This window comes from Haplochromis burtoni, unplaced genomic scaffold (genome assembly GCF_018398535.1).
Source record: "Haplochromis burtoni strain Fernald_Lab_line unplaced genomic scaffold, NCSU_Asbu1 Contig_21, whole genome shotgun sequence".
Classification (NCBI taxonomy): domain Eukaryota; kingdom Metazoa; phylum Chordata; class Actinopteri; order Cichliformes; family Cichlidae; genus Haplochromis; species Haplochromis burtoni.
In genome coordinates this window covers 3,361,125-3,382,692 of record NW_024582382.1, presented here as the reverse complement: position 1 = coordinate 3,382,692, position 21,568 = coordinate 3,361,125, and the positions used below count along the sequence as shown (strand labels likewise).

At 41.6% G+C, this 21,568-nt stretch overlaps 1 protein-coding gene across 1 annotated transcript; it reads right to left on the bottom strand.

Moving 5' to 3' along the window:
- Positions 1–1,133: 1,133 nt before the first annotated feature.
- Positions 1,134–18,739, bottom strand: s1pr2 (sphingosine-1-phosphate receptor 2). The gene is made up of 2 exons (XM_005939896.3): positions 17,680–18,739; positions 1,134–4,267 (listed from the first exon to the last, which is right to left on the bottom strand). Exon 2 carries the CDS (start codon positions 4,146–4,148, stop codon positions 3,027–3,029), a length of 1,122 nt encoding a protein of 373 aa, XP_005939958.1. The 5' UTR covers positions 4,149–4,267; positions 17,680–18,739; the 3' UTR covers positions 1,134–3,026.
- Between the last annotated feature and the right edge of the window lie 2,829 nt (positions 18,740–21,568).

Here is a 21,568-nt window from a genome sequence, read left to right as displayed (position 1 = left end):
GAGCTATCGCAGCAAGACATCTGCATCTGTTGTATTACTACTACTTAAAAAAAGTACAATTAAAAAAACATTGACTGGATGGCATCGTAAATGTGATACACAATGTAGCTGTTGTATTATTGTAGGGTAACAATAGTTGATTATCCACTGTGGATCACTTCCAGTGCGACTGTACTATCCATGCCTCAGGTCATGATTGCCTTAAGTTGTTTGTAGATATTTTGATTTGGGCGACTGCAATGTCATTATGAGCAAATAAATACGGAGACAAGGTCCTTCAACTATAACCAGCTACGTGCCTATTCCACCACAAGGTGGCAGTGTGTCATCGGTAGAGGATTAATCTCAGGCGGTCAATTTGTTCTTGTACAGTATTTACACATGGAAACCCAACATGTCCGCTTTTACCACCAGCTTTTATTGACACTTGTTTATTCTGTTATTATATTAATTGGTCAGTGTTTAGCTGTGTGTACAGTCACTGCACAGTTGAATAATGTTTAGAAATAGGTGGGGTTTTTGTTCTTTTCCTTTAGTCTAAATTGTAAAGTACTTCAAATTTCGTGCTGTTCTACAGCAATGAGCTTACATGGGCTGTGCTTTATGTGTACACAACTTCACATACAGGTTTCTGAATCTGATGTAATATCCTGCAGCGCTATGGAAAGACTTGGCAGACATCCCAGCAGCACAGCCTCCTGGGGCTGATTCAGCCAGCGTTCCCACCCAGGAATCCTGGATGTCTGACAGGAAACAGGCCCAAATCTCCCAAGGCCTCTATAAGTCAGCCTCCCCCCTCACCCCAAGCATCCCTCTTACCCAGAAAAACCTCTCCCGGGCCTTTTTCTTTATGCTTCTCTCAGACAAGCACTTACAAACAGGCCATCTTCTCCACCACACCCCACTTTAAGCCCCCGCACTCTGTCCTCTGCCCAGCTTCCCATCCTTTTCAGGTCTACCTTTAGCCTTAAAGCAAAGCTATATTTTCATCAGGTAAGATAGCCATGATTAATCACAAAGCAGTATTTGCACAAACAATCACAGGCTTTCATGTTGAGGCTAGTGTTTTTCTGACCTTGTCAGAGCATGTTTGGATTTAATGCTGCATTTTAATTCCTTCTAAGATGGATTCACAATAAAAAAAAAAAAAGAGGCAACTCAGGACATGCAGAAAAGTTGCAGCTGCCACACTGGTTGAGTAAAGCTAAAAATCACACGCACACTTTTTTTCAGTATTTCATTTATTTTTATAAAACTGGAATTAACAAAAAGGCATGTACCTATTAGTGTTTCAGATTGTACCAGTTTAATACAGGAAGCGTGCTACTGGACACACACAACTATTGCACACAAGACATTGCATAAAAAAAAGTCATACATACTGTACAAAGACACATACATACAAAACATACACAGTTATTTATATATATATATATATAACATAAAAGTTGGCAAACTCATAGGTACACCGATTTAAAAAAAAAATAAAAAAATGGGGGAAAGGAAACATCACGGAAGCTGCCAAAGTGCGTGTCCATCTAAATTTAGAAGTCAATATAAAAAATAAAATAAAAAATAAAAACACTGACAGGGAGAAGAGTTTTAATTGTGTGTCCATGAGAAGAAGGTTACAGTAAGCCTAAACAACAGGAACCGGACACTGAAAAAATAGGACTTCCTATGGCTGAGGGAAGTTGCGTGTTGTAGGATGTCAGGGAACGAGGATGAAGCTGACCTCCCAGGAGGGCAGATACCTCCCGTGCGTCTGAAACCGGATCTTCTGCTATTTTGTAGACAAGGTGAGGGGTCTTGAGAAACATGAGACGGGTTTGGATCTTTATTTGCACACGGCTTATGGTTTGCAAATTAAACCAAGATGTTCACAACAAATTCTTGTTCATGGTGCTGTTTGAAAATTCACAGTAAGAGTGATCTACCCTGTTTATCCCACTCTCTGTTTGTCAATGACTTTGTAATTCCAAATGATGGTTAATAATACTGTCGACAATGGGGCACATGCCCCGAACACTTCATACATACATTCAGCCTTTTGCCCCCATGAGGAAGGCACAAACAGAGGCAGCACATTGATTCTATGTTACTACAACACTGCAAGGGCATCTGTTCTTTTAGTTAAAGCTTCTAAACAGCTGTTATTGAGTCAAATTTGCCATCTGTGCCTACTCCCTTAAAGAAATGTGCATTCTGATTAGGCCTTCCTCAACGGAAACTGTTTAGATACAAAAGACAACAGTAAAAGCAAGAGGGGCAGATTATGAGGACAAATGAGGGAAGGGGTGTTAGTGATGGAAGCCGTATCTGGAGTATATCATACATGTTAGCTCTTACAGTCTGAGTTTCATGCATTAAATGTGAGCAGATTACACAAGTTTGTTGTAGTTTATCAAAAGGTACGGTTATATAGGGACTATATAGTCCTGGTTTTGTCAAAGGACTACTTAGTAATTTTGTTTCAGTTGACCACTGCCACTGACTCTGTAAATAATGAGTGATGCAACTTTAAGCTTAATGCATACATATTTCAGTGAGGAAGAGTAATGTGGTTTAATCTTACACAGGGCAGAAATCTCTACAGTAAACTACAAAGTGCAATTTTGCAAGCTTTGCATTGACACAGTTCTTGAAAGTCCCAAACAGCTATTACATAACTATGATATTATGCACATTATTTTTGGCTTTTAAAAGGGTTTAACACATTTAAAAGATGAACATGATCATAGGTATATAAGTGAAAATGGTTTGCTCCACAATCGAGAAAAGTACCCATGAGAACGTTATAGTTTCTCATTTACTACGTTGGTTTCCTCTTGCATTTTTACACCAGCTGCATGGGTGATTTTAATTGCATACCGATTATAAATTCACACAGTATCAATTGTAATGAGAGATTTAAGTCTGTGTCTCAAAGACAGCTTTGTCCCAGCCTCACCCACATGTCTTAGATCCAGGACGTGCTAGCTTGTTTCTCTTTCTCACACTAATACACATGATATCCTTGGACCCTATCAAACACAGGTGGTGCATTCTTTCATAATAGGCATTTTCTGGTGTTCAAGTTTGTTGGTGCAGTGTTCCAGAGAGCTGGAACTCTTTAGAGGAACCAGACAACGTTCAGAAGGCCGCCCACTTTGCAGCACGCCCCAGCAGCAAATCAAACGGAGGAACTCCCTTCTCATGTCCTTACTGCGCAGCGTGTAGATCACTGGGTTAAGCGCAGAATTCAGAGTGGCAATGCAAAAAAAGGTGCTTGATTTGGAGAGGATAGGGCAGGAATATATGCTGCAGGACGAATCCAGAAGGAGAATTGTAAAAGCGGGCAGCCAGCAGACAATGAAGACTCCCAGCACTATTGTGACCGTTTTCAAAAGGGAATAAGCTTGTGAGTTGGTTGCTTCCTGGTGGCTGGAGCGTACAATCAAATAGATTTTCACATAGAGGATGACAATAGAGAGTAGTAGGAGGCTGAAAACAGTGACGACAAACACAATGTATTTCTTAGAGTAAAGTGGCAAAACTGCCGAGCATTCAGGGAGGTTGTCGATGCAGTTCCAGCCGATGATGGGGAGTCCTCCGAGAAGGATGGAGGTAACCCAACAGGCTCCAATCAGCAGAAACATTCGGCATGTTTTGTTGGAGCCGTATACCTTTACCTTGGTGATAGCGATATAGCGCTCTATAGCTATTGCCAACAGGCTGAAGACTGAAGCTGCCAGAGCAATGAACACTGTGCCTTCCCTGATGAACCACTGTATTGGGAACAGCTCAAATGTCTTTGCCCCTGATAGAAAAATGTTGGCTATATATGCTGAGCCTGCAAGCAGGTCAGAGAATGCCAGGTTACCAATGAAGAAAAACATAGCCGAATGGAACTTCTTGTTGCGGCAGACGGCAGTCAGGACCATCAGATTCTCAAGGATGATGAATGTGCAAAGGATGACGATCAATATTTCGAGACTGGAGGGATGTTCTTTTTTTTTTTTCTCAATTTCTTCCATCATTTCATCCGTGGTCATGTTTTTAGCATAGGTGTAGTATAAGCGAATCACAGTCTTATTGTAGTACTGGGAATATTTGCTCCCCATGGTGACAGGGTGGCAATGCACAACGGCTTTACGACAAAGATTCATTCACACAGTGTTGTTCAGAGCGTCTATGCCAGTAGTTTCTGCCTTTGAGTAAAGGACAGGAAGGATGCTGGGAGGGAGACTGTCCTACAGTCACGTCTCAGAAGCTCTATGTGGGTCACCTGTAAACACAAAGAAAGAGAGAAGGCCAGGATTACTAACAAAGGAAATGTTGTTGCATCGATGTAATAAACTGTGACAAAGAAAATATATATTTTTAGCAAAGCCACGTGCTCAGCAAAGTCAAAACCTAAAGCAAAACAGAGTATCCAGGAAACATGTTAAGTACAGCGGAAACTAGAAAATTCTTACTTATTCTGACTGTAATAACCCAGCAACAGTAGGATGGCGATAAACAAGAGCTTCAAAAATAAAACCTTTTATTGTCAGAAATCCTTGAGTTGCTTTACAGCAAAACAGATGAAAAATAAAGAATTGGGTGCTGCATTTAAACCACAAAGGCAAACCTTGCAGTTTGCAAGGAAAAGAAGTCAACCGCAGAAAGACTTTGCACCTAACCTAAAGAAGAAAAAAAAAAGTACTTTAGTTATTAACCTCCACAAGCAGAGATCACCTTCAGGTGAAAGAATAAATGCTTTGTTAGGGCTGGTGCTTAGACAAAGGACTGCACTCCCAGTCTGAAGGGGACATTCCACTAACCCTGTCCAAGCACTCGGCTGTCAACACACGGCATTGTTGTGGGGAGCAGACCATTCCACTCCAGTGAGTTACCTCTTGAAACTTCAGCATAGCATGCGGATCAGCCAGAGCTCTTCATCCTGACAAGCACCAGCCACCCACTTCCAACCAAAAGTTTTGCAGCTAATCAAATAGATACCAGAAAGTTAAAAGTTGGGGCTTTCCTAAGATTTGAAAAACAAGATGTTTTATCTCTACATCACACTTTTACATAATGATTTCTGAATATCATTAGTTTTATGAAAACTGCTGTGGAAAAATTTAACTAATAGGAGAATTTTATCATGAAATGCCAAAAAACAAGTCCCAGTGTGAACCGCTAAAATGGATTCAAATTCCGTTTTTTATGCAACAACAAAACAAAAATGGGCCCCAGCTACAGGATCTAAAATAAAGGAAGGTTGGAAGCTCTGGAAATCTAATTAGAAGTGGAGCCGGTGTTTTAAACCTGTCAAAAGAAATATGATCTCTCTGCAGACTAGCTTTCAGAGTAATTCAACACTGATGCGTCCTTGTCTTTGCTAGGGAAAGGGAAGAACTGAGGTAAGTGTTGGCTAAAGAAGAAATGAGTGGAAACTGGGCCTGGATCTCTTCTCTGTTCTAATAGGCTTTGAATCTAAACCTGAGAGCCTAAAAGATAAAGAAGGAACAAGACAAAGCCAGACAGAGAGAGCATGGATGTGGAACGGCATCTGGACACAAAGGCAGGAATCTGAGACATCGCTGTGACGTGCACATACATACACAAACCCATCAATGCGATGCATTGCATTGCATTGTAACACACTCGGCTAAATGTGACAGTAGTGTTGCAAAGCATCCTCCTTGCATTCAGACAGGTTCAGCGCACAGCTGCTATAGGCTGCCAGTAATAACCAACACACCGTTTCCTTAAGCAGGAACAAAGAACAATAGTCTCCTTCAGTGTGGATAGCATTGGCCTTCAGCCTTAATAAAGGGACAGCATGCTTCCATTTGGCTACAGCAACTGTATCATAGCAGAAATTTACAACCAAGCACTCCCTTATCCAACTGCTATCAGAAAAGCCGGGCTCCTCCCCATCCCTTTTAGCTCCAGTAATAGACACAAATAGGAGTGTTTGAGCTTAAGCACATGTGGCATCTGCACTCGGGTAATTATATTAGGTTGTATTATTGCAGCCTATAATGAATTAACTCATGAAAAAGAACCTCTGTGTCTCTGCAGTCTCCTGTCTACTAATGGAGAAAAAAAATTGGGCTGGCTTTGTTTCACCTTGACTTTTTTCTCTCAGCTCTGTCATTTTTTTTTCCTTTCGGTACGGCACTCTTTTTATCTGTTGTGTAGACAGCTCAAGGTCCGCCTGTCACCAAGGAGTTTTTGGCAACTGTCATCAAGGGATTTCACTTCATGTGGGAAAACTTGACGGGCTGGTTTGCCGAGTGCACCGTCTAAATGTGTTAAACCCTGCCCTGTCGCTCTACCTGCAATACAGTATATCACTCAGATGTTTCTACATTGGCTGATCAACACCTGAACCCCCGCCTTCCTGCCCCTTTGTTGAAGCATTTGACCCAGACAGCACTGTCACACTTCCACAATAAGGGTGACAATGCTAAAAAAGTGTTGTCATACCATGACTACCAATGTGTCAATTCTTTTAGACTAGATGTGAACACTTGAAATAATCTTATGACACAAGTAATGTCATAAGAGTAGAATAAAACTAAAATCACTCTAGTCATTTTATTAACTGGCTAATATCAGATTTAAATTCCCCAACTCCCTGAAAAATCTTAATTTTCGATTAATTACAGGAAGAGTAGAAACGTTGGCCTATATTTAAATATTTTTTCCATATTTGACATATAAACCACATTTCTGCTTATGTGCACGTTTCTGCACTTAAATGCATCGGTGCAATAAAATACATTACAAACCTGCACCTAAACATAATGCATGCACTTTTAGCTTTCACATGCAGAAGTGCCACTTAAATTGATTCAAGGTGCTTGCTGCTACTACTGCACATTCACCCAATGTATGTATGTGTTAGGGCTGCCACAAACGATTATTTTGATAGTCGACTAGTCAAAAATTATTTATGCGATTAGTCGACTAATCAGATCATCATCCACTGGACGTAAAACTACAGCTTATTGCACCAGCAGCATCTGCTCTTATATAACTATCATTAGCTTACAGCTTTAAGCTTTTAAGGTGCTAACTAAAAATAAAGACAAGATGATAGTTTATTAATTTTAATGAAATTTGCAGATTGTTTCGGTGAAGTTTAATAAACTCCTTGCTATCTAAAATATAACAGGACACCGGAGTATATTCTCCAGCATCTCACACTTCTGATAATCAGCTGTCTGCTTTACGTTTATTCAGCTGTGTAAAAACTATAACTTTAATCTCAGCCAAACCGATTTACTCAGGAACAAATAAAATACTAAAAAAAAAAAAAAGCCAAACAACAACATTTTTAATTTATCTAAGTGACTCATATATATTTAACCTGAGTCGCGAAAGACGGCGGTGGGTTTGAAAACAATTTGCCGGGAGTCCGGTGTTCTCACGGCGCTAGTGACCTAGCCCCCGGCTAGCTATCGAGCTAGTGGGTAACAGACGTCTCCGAAAACGTCGGAGGCTTTTGAAAATATGTGGTGTCCTGATAAACTGAGCCGATATTTGAGGTTTACACAGCTACATTCTCGCCTGAAAATATGTTAAACGTTTATTTTGTGACCCAGAAAGAATAATAAGAGTAATATTAAAACTAACTAGCTACCGCCATTGTTGGAAACTAAGCTGGGCCGCGCTATGAATTCTGGGACACAGCTGCTTCTTCTTCTTCGGGGTTTAACGGCAGCTGGCATCCTTGTACATGCAGTGCTGCCATCTTCTGTTTCAGTCCGTTATTACACTCTTAAATCCTGCTATTATTCCTGCGTCTTTTGCGATCTTACAAAGCTTCAAACGACACGTCGACTATTAAATCAGTCGTCGACGATTTTGATAGTCGACGTAATCGTGACTAGTCGACAAATCGTGGCAGCCCAGTGTGTGTGTGTGTGTGTTGTGTGTGTGTGTGTGTGTGTGTGTGTGTGTGTGTGTGTGTGTGTGTGTGTGTGTGTGTGTGTGTATATATATATATATATTATATATATATTATATATATATATATATTATATATATATATTATATATATATATATATATATATATATAATGTTTTTCCTCTACCCCCCCCCCCCCAATTTTTTTGCACATGTCGAGGAGCGTGTCAGGCTACATTTCACTGTGTGTTATACTTTATATGCATGTGACAAATAAAGAACCTTGAACCTGCACCTTGAAGGTGGAAACCTACTCTCAACTTTTCTCTGACGCCCCCTCAAGTCATTATAGATTAAAAATTTAATCTGAGGTTGCTTCCAACACATGTACAGCGCATGCAGGTTTTTGAATCAGGTATTTGATGTTTTTCCATCGGAATGACGACAATTTAGTTTTGTTTTTCACAAAGGTGGAGGTGGAGGTGTAGCATGGGTTACCGAAAGACAGCATGACATCCTGTCTGGATTTTACAGCAAAGGCCCAACAAGGTGCAAGAGCAGGTGATGAAACAAACGCTGGCAGAGAAGCAACACGTGAATTAAAGACAAAGGAAGCCAAACAAGAGACAGATACCTGTGGCAGGATATCCTATCAGAGAGCTTTGAGATCTGTATCATAATAAATTTCTCATAAATGATGCAAAGGTTCTCACGTAATGTGCCTTTCTCTGCATTACAGTGTTTGTGATACTTCACAGCTATGTATACTTTTCACACCGCACATGCAAGAAAATGTATGCAGCTGCATTTGACACTGAATTTTTTTTAAAACTTTATTTAGTGTTGCAGGGATATGCGATGCATGATAGCGGAAGGCAAGCTACTTTTGAGTGAACATGAACAGAAAAAAAAGGTTCCGATTTACCATGTAAGCCTTAATTTTTCACACTTATGAGCATTTTTCGCTTAATAGTGTCTGAAAGATGAGAATTATTATTTTACTTTCATTTTACAGCTTAAATTACAAAATAAGTCCAACAGACTTGTATAAATCTTGGGCCATAAAGGGTTTTAAACATGCAAAGATTGCTGGAGATAGAGCCTGACGGTTGCTCTTGAAAGCAGACTCTTGCTCTCTTTGGATTTTAACAAGAGAAAGAGCTTTGTCTTCATCGTGGCACTGACGGTTGAACAAAAGCTTCAGGTGTTTTTCATTAGAAACACACAAGTCCCAGTTTGCACCAGAAAACAAACAAAGCCTCACTTCCTTGTTAAACCTTCTGCTACCTGGCTCCATTTTCACCAGGGGGAAAGCATTTGAAACTCACAGTGATGCTAAACCTCAACAACACAAAAAGATTTCGTTAAAGACCATTTCAGACAACAACAACCATGAACCGTGAATTGAGAAAGTTTATATTTGACTTTTATCTTGGCTGCATTCAAATATGTTTACTGTTTACTTCAAATAATCCTTCAGCGCACTTTACGGTTGAACTGTTTGTGGTCGGAGACATCCTGTGACACATCTTTCTCCATCTGCCTTTCGTACTCCCTGCGAGCAAGATACCGTAGTGGAAACATATACTCAGACCAGCCTCTGCTGTTCAAAAAAAAAAAAAACTGTATGAAGAAGTTAATATGTGGATTCTCAAATCTAATCTCTCTTATATGCAATGTGATCTATCTCAAAGTATGCTATCACGGGTGCACAGGAAACCTCTGGTGCCGTTATTTTTTTTCTTTCCTGTTCAGTTTTTTGTGTGTTAATTATCAGTGTTAATCTAAAATGTGAGTATGATTTGCTGTAAATTTTAGCCAGAGTGACTTACATCTTGCTTCCTTACTTTCCCACGTGCACATTCTACTCTACTGTAAATGAAGATCACCACGTTAAAGTAACAAAGACCTTTGTATATGTGTTTTGCTTGGTTTTTTATTTCGACTGAACTAAAAGCAAAAGCTGTGAACATCCCGTGGAGGTGTGAGCAGAGATTCTTAGAGGGAAAATTCCACATGCAACGCACAGCAAATATCAAAGTTTCCCCCAATGTCAAGTGCTAACATGCCAGACATGGGGGAAAAAAAAACACCTAGCTCCACCACAAGGTTTCACCACTGCTACCACAGATGCTGAAAGGAAGTGACTAAACCATGCTTACAGAGTTCTGTTTTTTTTTTCTACACTTTTAACTTTCTTAAATTTGATCAGTGATGACATAGGAGCCTTCCTCTTTACACTGACAGGTCAAAACACAAGCCATTTGCACACAGGAGCCCACCAAGACCCCACACCCACCCTTGCATCAAGCCCGCAGAAAAAAGAAAAACACAGGATGGACTGTGTCTGCTGGCAGATGGTTCCAGTCCCTCTTTACCAATCAATCAATCATTCACCGCCAGGCCTCCATGAGGAAAATCATTTTATATCAGCACAGCAATGCTATTGATTGTCTGCTGGCAATTACCAGGAAAAGGCACTTATCCCAGTTTCATGGTTTAACGGGAAAGAGGAGATGCATGGTGTTGCTGTCACATGACTGTCCCAGACTTTAAACGACATTAGGGACAGATTCGCTTATTTGAAGTTTAAAGAAAAACAAAAAAGAACAAGAAAAAAAACTGCTTGAACTTATTTTCCCCTCTCTTTCATGCCCAGCTGCACACAAATTCAGCAACAAGACAGATGCAAAAAAAGCTGTGAAAATAAAGAAGTAAACAATTTAAAAATAAATTGGTTTAGGGTCAGTTGAGCGTAAACAACCTCAATTTCCTGTCACGAGAGAGGCCTCTTACTCGTGGTGTGCTGACCTCAAAGGGAAACATGTTACGTGTTACAAATTCACCTGTGTGTTCAAGCAGAAAGATTGAATTAGTAGTTGAGGTGTTATGCACACTTTTTCATCTTTTGTCACTTTTGTTATTTCAGTCAAGTCACAAAGATAGGACAGTGTTTTTGACAGTTGTGACAGCTGATACTTTTGGAGAGCAGCAAAATTCACAGACCCTGACAGTCTGTCGATGATTTTACAAACTTACACATAAGCAGGACACATTGGGAAAGTGGCAGATATATAGTCGCTTTTGGATCTGTTGTTTTCAAAAGACCAGCATATCACAACGGTGCTACGCATGAAAACTAAAGCAAGTGGAAATGCGAAAAATGAAGGCTTTTAGCAAGCCCAGTAACACGATCAAGAGGCACAACAGACTGGATGAATATGATAGTTGCTGCAACATGTTACTGTTTATGTGGAGGGGAACTGAACTGAGGAACAACAACGTTAACAGAACAAAAAAAAAACAAAAAAAAACCATGGCGAGCAATAACCTAGCTTGCTAAACTATGTCACAGACATCTATATATTACATCCCCTTCTGTCATAAAAACACTAACAAAACACAGAAGTATTTAGCACACATTAGTATCGGTGTCATACCTGCATCATAGCATCAAACGAGAGACAAAACACACAGCAGTTCCGTTTTACTGAAAGGTGAAACAGTTCCTCCTCTTGAGTTTTCACACTATGTTTTAGGTTTAATTTTAGCTCCAAATAGCAAATGTTTGTCTCTCTTTGTTTGCTACTACACCAACATTAATCACGTGCCACTAAAACCTCATATAAGCGCCTAGATATAGGAGAGCTCGTGTCCCCAATACACGAGATCTGGCATATAATTAGGGATTACCCTTTCGCTCGTCAAACAGTTTGACAGTTTGGGCACAGCCTCTTCTGGGGGTCGCAATCTGGCAAGACATCTCAGTGTGGAAAAAAAAAGCATTTTTAGCTCACGTCTTATTGTGTCATTTTTCTGCTCCTTTCTGAAGTCACATCACAGTCTCTGCAGCTTGATAATGCTTTATATATCGTGGCTTTTTGTGTGCTTTAGGGTTCTTCGGGTACCAAGTGAACATAGCTGTAGACAAAGAGCTGCAGAAAGAAGGGCATCGTGCAGCCTCGGGAGCTATAACCATCACCCCCACTGCTGCTGTCCCCTCAGTGCTCCACTCTCTCTACTTGGGGGTGGGGGATCTCCAAAGTCGGCGCCTGAGAGGCAATTACTGTAATACGTTCACCCTCAGACCATCCCTGTCAACTTACGTCTCGTTTTCAAATTGTTCATGTTTTTATATTGCCCCATATTTGCATATTCTCCTTTCATGCGGCTCTCCGATTTGCAGAACCACATAATCCTTACTCTGACACCCCTCAACCCACCTCGTATTTTTTAAACTTCACCACAGAGATCAAAAGACGAGGCCACAAAGAGGTGATCAAATGCACATCAAGAGGGATTTATTTAGCCCACATCTGGAGCAGGCATGTTCTTAAAGCCCCCTATTAAAGACTTCATTACAGCACATAGTGCGCAATCAGTTCGACAGAACTGTGTAGCTCTGCACCAATAGACTACATTCTCAGGCAATACACAAATGAGTATAATGTTTTAATCTTTTCAGAAAATAGCACTATTATTTTAAATTACTTAAATACACACTTAAAGATTATGATTTTCTGAAATACAAAATCTCAGGAAATTTTATAAGACACTTCTCAGAATTTACCCTTCAACATGTGATATGGTTAAACCACTTTTAAAATTGCAAAGCGCAGAATTTGTCGGCGTGCGTGTCTGAAGGTAAGGTAGTGTTAACCACATGGCGCCTTTCTTAGAGATGCTGAACATGTGTGCATCACATATGCGCTCTGCTTTTTTATCTCTGCACTTTGCACAGCTTTCTTTTTTCTTTCTTTTGTGAGTGTCTCTGTGTGTCTTTGTGTGAGTGCGTGTCTGTGTACGGCGGCTTAAACCAGCAATGTACGTGCAGACAATGCCATGCAACGCAGGCAGAGAAGTGAGGTCAGGATTGGTTGGCCTCTTGTGAGAAACCTCATGTGTGAGAGCGAAATTGAGCGACTTAAGTTTCAATCACCATGTTCCTCTAACACCATCCCATAGTTGGGTTTTTTTTTTTGTTTGTTTGTTTTTTTTTACAATAAGGTGCCTCCTAATGAAAGGTTTTCAGCCCTCTTTAGTTATCTTTTGTCCCAGCTCCCTGTTCCTATTATATCCCGTTTCTAGACTTTCAATTCCACCCCTTCTCATGTTCTCTTGGTAACTGCGCAGATGCCGTGAGAGAATTTGAGATTATTTAATGCATCCGGTGCTAGTGACCGCGAGACATGACTGTGTATATCAATGCATGTGTTTGTGTTGATTAGTAGTGCAGAGGGTTCCGTGACTGCGACACTCTGACTGTTTGTTCCACAGATGCTGCAGTGATTTGCAGTGCACTGCACATCATAACAAACAGTCACGGTACACCAGACCATAATCAGTAACGCAAAAAAGGTTTACTGCACAATGAACCGCAACAATGTCTGCAGAGTCGAATGCAAAGAGCCACAAAGCCACCCCGACTGCTCCTGTCTAGTGTCCACTGATAAGTTGATAAATTGACAGTGGCTCTCCATCCCTCCCTATGATCGAGTGTAGGAAAACAACTCCAGACTCCTCTGGCAAACAGAGGTCCATTAACCATAGCTCTGTTTTATGGAGAAAAACACGGTTGCCTAGAGAGGGAACATTGTTGTGTCCACACAGCCCTAACTTGTATCCCAGTATTTTATACAGTTTAGGAATGATTGCATTGAATGGCAGCATTTATGTCTTTGAAATCTCCCCAGCATGAGTGCATCATATGTCAAAACGCGAAGAAATATACTTGTGACCTGCAAATGTGTGCCACGGATGTCTAATGTTACACGGTTTCGGCAGTTTCGAAGGTCTGCTTTATATACTGTAGGCATTACATGAGTGCAAATAAATAAACTCAGCAGTTACAAATTTTTCTTTACTGCATTATATCCTGGCTCTGGTTAAAGTGGTTTACCACTACGTAATATGTAAACAGCAAACAGTGTAGTTGTTGTGGAACTCTTCAAATAGCAGAAGGCAACTACTTGACTTTGACTTAGACGAGGCACATTTAAATGAAAACGTCTGAGCAGTTATCATTTAAATAAACGGCATCCACTTCTGCCCCGTCTGTCTGTTCAATTGGAGCTGTCTGGCTTCCATCATGACCCAGCTTGTGTTTGGCTGTAGGTTAAGTCCATCATATCTTTCAGCTTGGAAAGACTTAAGCTGAAGCATTTACAGGATAAACAAACTGAATAGCTAGTTTCAATAAAAATGCCCTCACAGTTGGCCATTTTGTCTAACTTTTAAAGCCTGTGAGTGGATATAACAAAAACCTAGCAACCAAAGAAGCTCATTAGGACGAGAGAGAGCAAATTAACTCTCAGCTCCAAACAAAAGGAACAGCTTCAGGAGGCTTTCACTGGCTGAACAGGGCAATTGAAAACCCAAGAAAACTGTCTCCAGCTTCCTCCTGGGTCTGGGGAGGTGGGGTGTTGAAGTAATCCTGTCAAGTTATCCAGCTGCACAAACAAAGCTGACCGGATAACAAAGACTTCCAAGAGAGAGGAAGAAAGAGGAGGAGGTGGTCTCCAAAACAACAGCATCTTCATATGTACCTGCCCCGAGATCGCGCAAGAGCGAGCTCTGAAAAGGATCAGAAATGAGAAAACCACGACATGACCACACTAATTAAGCCTGCCACGAGGACAGACTGTACGAGGCTGTTGCCTTTCAGTTCATAAATCACGCTGTCCAATCTAAAGACCGATCCAAAGCCACAGGAGTAACCAGAAACCCTGCATTCAATCCATTCGTCATTGTCTCTGAAAGACCCATGTTGCAAGTTTGTCCTGAAAACCATTTTTTTTGCATTGCCACTTATTGGCAGCATCTGAGCATTGTCTCGTCCAAGCTTGAAACTGCAGGAGAATTGGAACAGACTTATCCACACCAGAAAGTGTCAGGAAATCCTGGCATGCTGCTACAAGCATCAGGGCCTGGTCATGGGGGGTCTCATAGTTTGTCCAAGTGGAAAAGGAATGTAAAGAGTCTTTAAAGCTAATGGTTTCTTTCGCTGATTGAAACAGCATTTTAAAATACTCACAGCTATTGTTTCCCCCAACAAAATAAAATCCATATTTGTAAATGTGTTTTTCATAAGAATAATTATTTTTAACTGGAGTGAGTAGGTGTCAGCAAAGAGCAAGCACATCCTTCTATCATTTGTAGCTTTAAAAAAAAAAAAAAAGGCTAAAAGCAAAGCGCACCACATGTATTTCTCTGATCTGAGGCACTCCCAGCTTTGGCTGTGAATCATATAGCAACATGCTGTCAGCTGTGTGTTGTGACTTGCGCCTCGGCAGCTTGCGAACAGAAGTCGTTTATTTTGCTCCAGCTGCCACACCCAAGGAAAGTGTTTTTCACGAAAAAGGACTACCAGCATGAGCGCGTAGAAACCAGATGGCTATCCGCAGACCACTATTAATATCACAGAGAAATCCCAACAGAGGAGTATAAACACAGGCATTGTCCCTCGTTATCTGACATGGTTCCTATTCTTTTTAAATGTATGCATTGACCTCTGACTGCTTTTACTGAACCAGGTAAAAGACAGGGCGCCTCTGGCAGGTCATGCCTCTGATCTTTTAGTGTTGTTATGAGCCTGATCTGACTGAATAAAGCACAGACAACAAAAGGAAAGACAGCTTCCTCAAAGAAAAGCTTTCTTGCTGCTCCCTATTAGTGAACTGCTCCCAGGCCTTAACTGAAATCTGAGCATCCTTCAGGGATCAACGCCACCCACCCACCACCCATTCCCGACTTTATCCCCCTAGTGACCTGTTCCATTAACAAAAAAATCCCACAAATTGAGTTCCCACTGCTAAATTACCATTAATTTATTTATCCATCCATGCACTTATACATCTATTTATTTATTTACCCCATCTATCCGTCTTCATTTCTCACGCTATCCCCACTGAAACGGCTCCCATTACAGAGGGCCACTGAGCACAGTGGGCTGGGTCAGCATCGCACAGATCCTGAACTCATGAGGTAATGGGCTGCTGGTCTGTGTAAATGTCCCTACAGTTTAACATAAAACATTTAAGGTTCCTTTATATAGACTGTTAAGACTAATACCATGTGTGTTTCAACTCTGTGAAAGGCATTTTGCCAGTAATTTGATTGACCCTTTTGTTACTCCTGCCAAGGGATGGGGAAGGGGGTGGGTGAGCGAAGAAGCCCGGCACCAGTCAGGCCTGTGGCGGGTGTTGTTCACGTGCAATGAGCCATGTGGTCGCATGGGACAAACACAGATGGATGGATGGTTGTGTCATGTCCTATCCAAGACATGCTGGGAAACACACCTGAGTCCACAGGTGGTCATGCATGAACCAAATAAACCAAGTCGGTCTTGCGCAACACCTGCATCAATGACCCTGTTGACAGCCTGTGCAACACTTGATAGGGTGACCCTATTGCTGCTGACTGTGTTTCCTTTTCACAACTATTCTCGATGTTATCACAGGAAGATGTGTACTTAATTTTAACCGGCTTCAAGCTATTCAACATTTTCAGACGCTGATTTCTCACGGCATTTCTTCAGCTGGTCCTCGAGATAATATGACCACAGACTTTTGTACTTTCAGACAGCCTCCTAATGAGCACCGCACCGTAGACCGACACACTGACCCAGACCAAGCACAGGACAGAGCATGATGGATGGAGGCTTTTATCTGAGCAATAAACATTATTTGCTCTAGCTTATCATCTTATCTCACTTTAACTTAAGCATTCTCCCAGGATGTCTACTGGACTGCTGACACCTATATCCTTCACTTAAGGATTTACTCATTTGGTCAGTATGAAACAGTATGTGCTGTGCAGTCAGTATGGAACAATATGTGCTGTGTAGTCAGCATGCTCTCAGGATGCGTGATAAGAAAACCTTCGTTAAATTCAAATCCGGATTTGCAAATTCAGGCCACTTACTTGCAGTTCAGCTGCATCGTATTATTAACGTGTATTCAAATTACATTTCCGTTTTAATTCTCACTCTAAACCACCCATAACAATGCACGAGATTCAGTTAAAGCCATGCTTGTTGAAGCTATGAGCTAGTTTTCACTGAAAAGTCTATCTCCCAAGCCCATAAGATTAACTCCGGTGCACATGGGGATAATGGGGGCTTTTGTCTTATTATTACATCCTTTCAATACAATGCCTTCTTTAGAGTGACGGATGAACAAGCCCCAACAACATCAGGGGTCACAGCGTGGAGGGGGTGCGGGGTTGAACGGGGGGGGGGGGGCACGGCAAGCTGGCTGTTTGGCTGAGCGCGGTTCCCCCTCAGCCTCGTACAGTACAGCTTCCATACATCAGAGTGCACATACACCCCCACCCGCCCACGTCCAGCTGCCTTGCACGTTAATATTTGACACGACAAATTGTTAATCGTTAAAGGGCGACGTCTAAGAAGCTGTCACGTTGAATCAAATTTAAAGAAGAAGAAAAAAACATCTCGCGCTGTGCTGTAACTGCTTTCTTGGGACACTTGTGAAAGTGCAGAAGTGACGTTTCTTAACTGCGGCCACGCAGCGAGCTGGCATAGGTACTCATGAGTCATTGTGGCATTTTGAAAAGTTTGCCGAGACTTTCCAAGCATTATTGACACGCTTCACTGCTCATGCAATGAGAGGGACCTCGTGGAGTTTAGATAAGTGTCTGTCTCTGATTTTCAAAGTCCGAGCATCTATAAATATCAGCCTGGTGGAGCGATACAATAGTGCGGATCCCCTTTGTTAGGCTGCTGAAGCACATGCTCTTACTTTTTGCTCTTATCTTTAGATGGTGGGATTACTTACCCCATGAGAGATGGTAGATAGCAGAGTAAAGAGACGCTCCGGCAGTTTGATATTTGTCTTCAGGTGTCTTCACGTGTGCGTCAAAGTTCAGCGCCTTCCTGTTACTCCAGACCAACGGTGACAATCAAAACTTTGGTAGCGGACCACACGGCGTGCCTTCTCTAGACAGTGGCAAATCCATACCGGTTTGAGAGCCACCACGAAACTGTTCAAAAAGGCGCGATGATCCCCCCACCCCCCAAAAAAGGAGAAGTTATGAAAGTCAAACCAGACTTTTTATGTTAAAAAGGGTTTTAAAAAATGAAGAACTAGCAGTTTCTATTCTGTCGATCTAATCCAGTCGGCTGTCTGTCTGTCTGTCTGTCTGTCTGCTCTGTGAGAACAACACTGGGCTGTGGAGCGTCAGTGAGGCACTCACGCAATACGCGCTCACACACCCACACACGCGAGACGCGGCGTGGAGTGTATGGAAACGTCATATTCCCACGAAGAGCCGTGAGTCTCGCTTTTGAAATATAAAACTAAAACGAGGCAGTTCTGCGGCCAACAATTAATATGGAAAATGCCCTTTAAGCTGATTTCTGGACCTTTTCTTGACTTTGGAGCGCTCAAATAAAGTCCAGATGTTCCGCCTCCCCACTTCCTCTTTTCCTAACAGATCCCAACACTTTTCAACTGACAGAGGCCCAGTATTCCTGCACTGTGAAACAATAAATACCACCATTTGAGCTGATTTACTGTGTCTTTAATATATTCTTGTTTGTTTGTTTTTTCAGCTGAGCTGTTCTCGTTGACTGTTTGTGGTGACTCATGGCTTTTATTTTTTCCATTTATCCCTCAGGTCTGGGCATATAGGCGCAATAAGATGGGTGAGGTGAAGGTAAGTCAGGACTTGTTAGTCAACAGGGCTGTGCCCACAGCTGGCAGGTGTTCGCCCCAGCGAAAAAGCCTCTTTCCAGCCGCAGGAAAGGTTATAATGTCTTCCCAGTCATTATGTTGAAAGCCAAAGTCGTCCCAAGTGGCCATGATGTCATGCGTCTGTGTAAAAGAAGAAGCTGCATTATGTTACTGCAGCAGTTAAACATCAAAAACTGGACTGGATTTTGTGGGATTGTGAGAGCAGCGTTTGGGATTGTTGAGACACCCTAAATAAATGTTTTGTTTTGTTTGTTTGTTTGTTAAAAAAATACAGATTATTTTTTATAATAGAGAAAAGAAAAATCTGAACGACAAGTGAAAGACTTTGGTTGAAACACAGCGAGTCACTTTCAGATACTTTTTCCTGTTAAAAATGACCGCAATCCAAATGGCAGGAAACAGGTGGCATTTGTTCATACTTTTGTGTACCAGAATGTGCTTAATGACATCAGAGAGCATTAAAATGAAAAATGACTACATTGCTCTTATGAAGCCCCCCAATAAGAGTGAATGAGACGTAGCGTGCAACAGCCGTCTCCAGATGAGTCTTTGCCTGTCTGTGTCTACAAGACAGTTTGAACAACCTTGACTCATGCTGCGTCTGCTGATGGTTTACTGGGGTTGAGAAAGATTGTGCAATTCTCTCTCAACACACACATGTCTATCATCCTTGCTGTTGATGGTGTGGGGAAATTACTTTCTCTAAAGAAAAAGAAGAACAACTTGTGACAAAAAACATCAACTTTGCAACACTTCTTTTAACGTTGACTAAATCTTCCAATCTGCAATCCCCAAGTGATGGGGTCAATGCGTAAACGGTCTAGTGGTGTCTCTCAAATGCTTTTGTTCTCACGGTCCTTCTTCAGCTAGGTGTTTAATGGCTGTGTAGCAGACAGGCTTTATGGACTGGCTGCTCACTGTCAGAGGGTTTATGATTGGACACTGCTCCACTAAAACTGCCCCGCTGCGGTCTCTCTCTCTGAGCCTTTAGGGGAGGGGTCAAGAGCCCTGACCTCACTTCCTGTTGGGGCTCCTCACAAGCATTCCATTGTCTGTGAGAATGTACATGGGCTCTGGGGACTCTGCACATCTGGCAGCTGTTATTAGCAACCTCCTGTACCCACCCCTAAACCCCCGAAGAAGAGTTCCACATGTGCTCATGGATGTGTGCCCCAAAACACACTTCAAAACCAGCTCTCTCCGATGTTGTTTGTCCTTGTGGTACATTTAAGCGTTTATTCTTGACAATAGGAAGGCGAAATGTTGGGAAACATGTTTGTGTTCTTTCTTGCAGTGTTTTTTAAATAATTGATTTGTGGCTTTCTACAGTCTTACTGTTAAAAGCCAGAGATTAGCTCAATAGAAAGGAGCTTGGTTGAATCTGTCTAACTGTAACCTGAACCTCTAAAGTTTTCTGATTAACACATCACACCTTGTTTGTTATTCCAAAACAAGTAGCAGCTTTGCCAGAGGTTTGTGGGCAAACGCTTTATTGTTTGGGATCTGCTTCTAACTGCTCACCTGCTTCTAGGCAGAATTAGAATCTGCCCTATAGATGCTGTTGATGTACAGAAAAACAAAAAAGATAAGATGTGAAGACATCTGGTGAAATTTGAGGATTGTAATAGGTGGATTTTTGTTACTTGTGACCTTGTTTATTGTCCGTGCAGAGCAAAGTGAACTAACAGCCAGTGCTGAAGAGTAACAGAAAGTACTTAATCTGGTAGTTCAACCATTCATACTTCTATTATACATTTTACTACATGTCCTAACTGAAACCTATTTGACATTTAACAAGTCCTGGTACTTTGTAATTTCGATTACTATGACGTAATGCTTGACGCATTTCTCATTTAACACTATCTGTGACCACACACTTGAACAGTTTATCTGCTAAAAGGTCGGGCATTTCAGAGGCATTGTCACCATGAAAATTCCCTAAAATGCCAATATTAACTAATGCCCAGTTCAGTTACTTGGGTAATTGTGCCTGGTGCAATGCCCTCACCTAGACATCACTGTCTAGAACAAAGGTGATGTATATTATGTACACAAAAGAAAAGTTGATATTCATACTTTGTCATTAAACAAAGAGTGTTTTTGCAAGCTTGAAACTTTCTTGTTAGTTATTATTATCATAATTATTTCTTCATTTCTGCATCCACCCACTTTCCTAAGTCGTTTCGAAATAGATTTTTTCTCCATAGAGATAGAACAGTATTTGCTGTCATTCGGAACCGCTACATCGATCACTACGGCCGTCTTCTTCTGTTTGTCTACCACCACTATGTCCGGTTGGTTAGCCACCACCATTTTGTCCGTCTGTATCTGGAAGTCCCACAGGATCTTAGCTCGGTCATTCTCCACCACCCTTGGGGGCATCTCCCATTTTGACCTCGGGACTTCCAGGTTATACTCGGCACAGATGTTCCTGTACACTATGCCGGCCACTTGGTTATGGCGTTCCATGTATGCCTTGCCTGCTAGCATCTTGCACCCTGCTGTTATGTGCTGGATTGTCTCTGGGGCATCTTTACACAGCCTGCACCTGGGGTCTTGCCTGGTGTGATAGACCCCAGCCTCTATGGATCTTGTACTCAGAGCTTGTTCTTGTGCTGCCATGATTAGTGCCTCTGTGCTGTCTTTCAGTCCAGCTTTGTCCAGCCACTGGTAGGACTTCTGGATATCAGCCACCTCCTCTATCTGCTGGTGGTACATACCGTGCAGGGGCCTGTCCTTCCATGATGGTTCCTCGTCTCCCTCCTCTTTCTTGGGTTTCTGCTGCCTGAGGTATTCACTGAGCATATATATATATATATATATATATATAGTGCTTATGTAAATGACTTGTTTTTTCTCCCTTTTCCGTGTGTGTGTGTGTGTGTGTGTGTGTGTGTGTGTATAGAGAGATAGAGATGGATTTATAGATACAGATTTTCAGTTTGTCTAAATATATTTACAGAGACAAACT

What these genes read in the sequence shown, in the direction of transcription:
- s1pr2 (XM_005939896.3), bottom strand. Translation starts at nt 4,148, where the DNA reads ATGAATCTTTGTCGTAAAGCCGTTGTGCATTGCCACCCTGTCACCATG.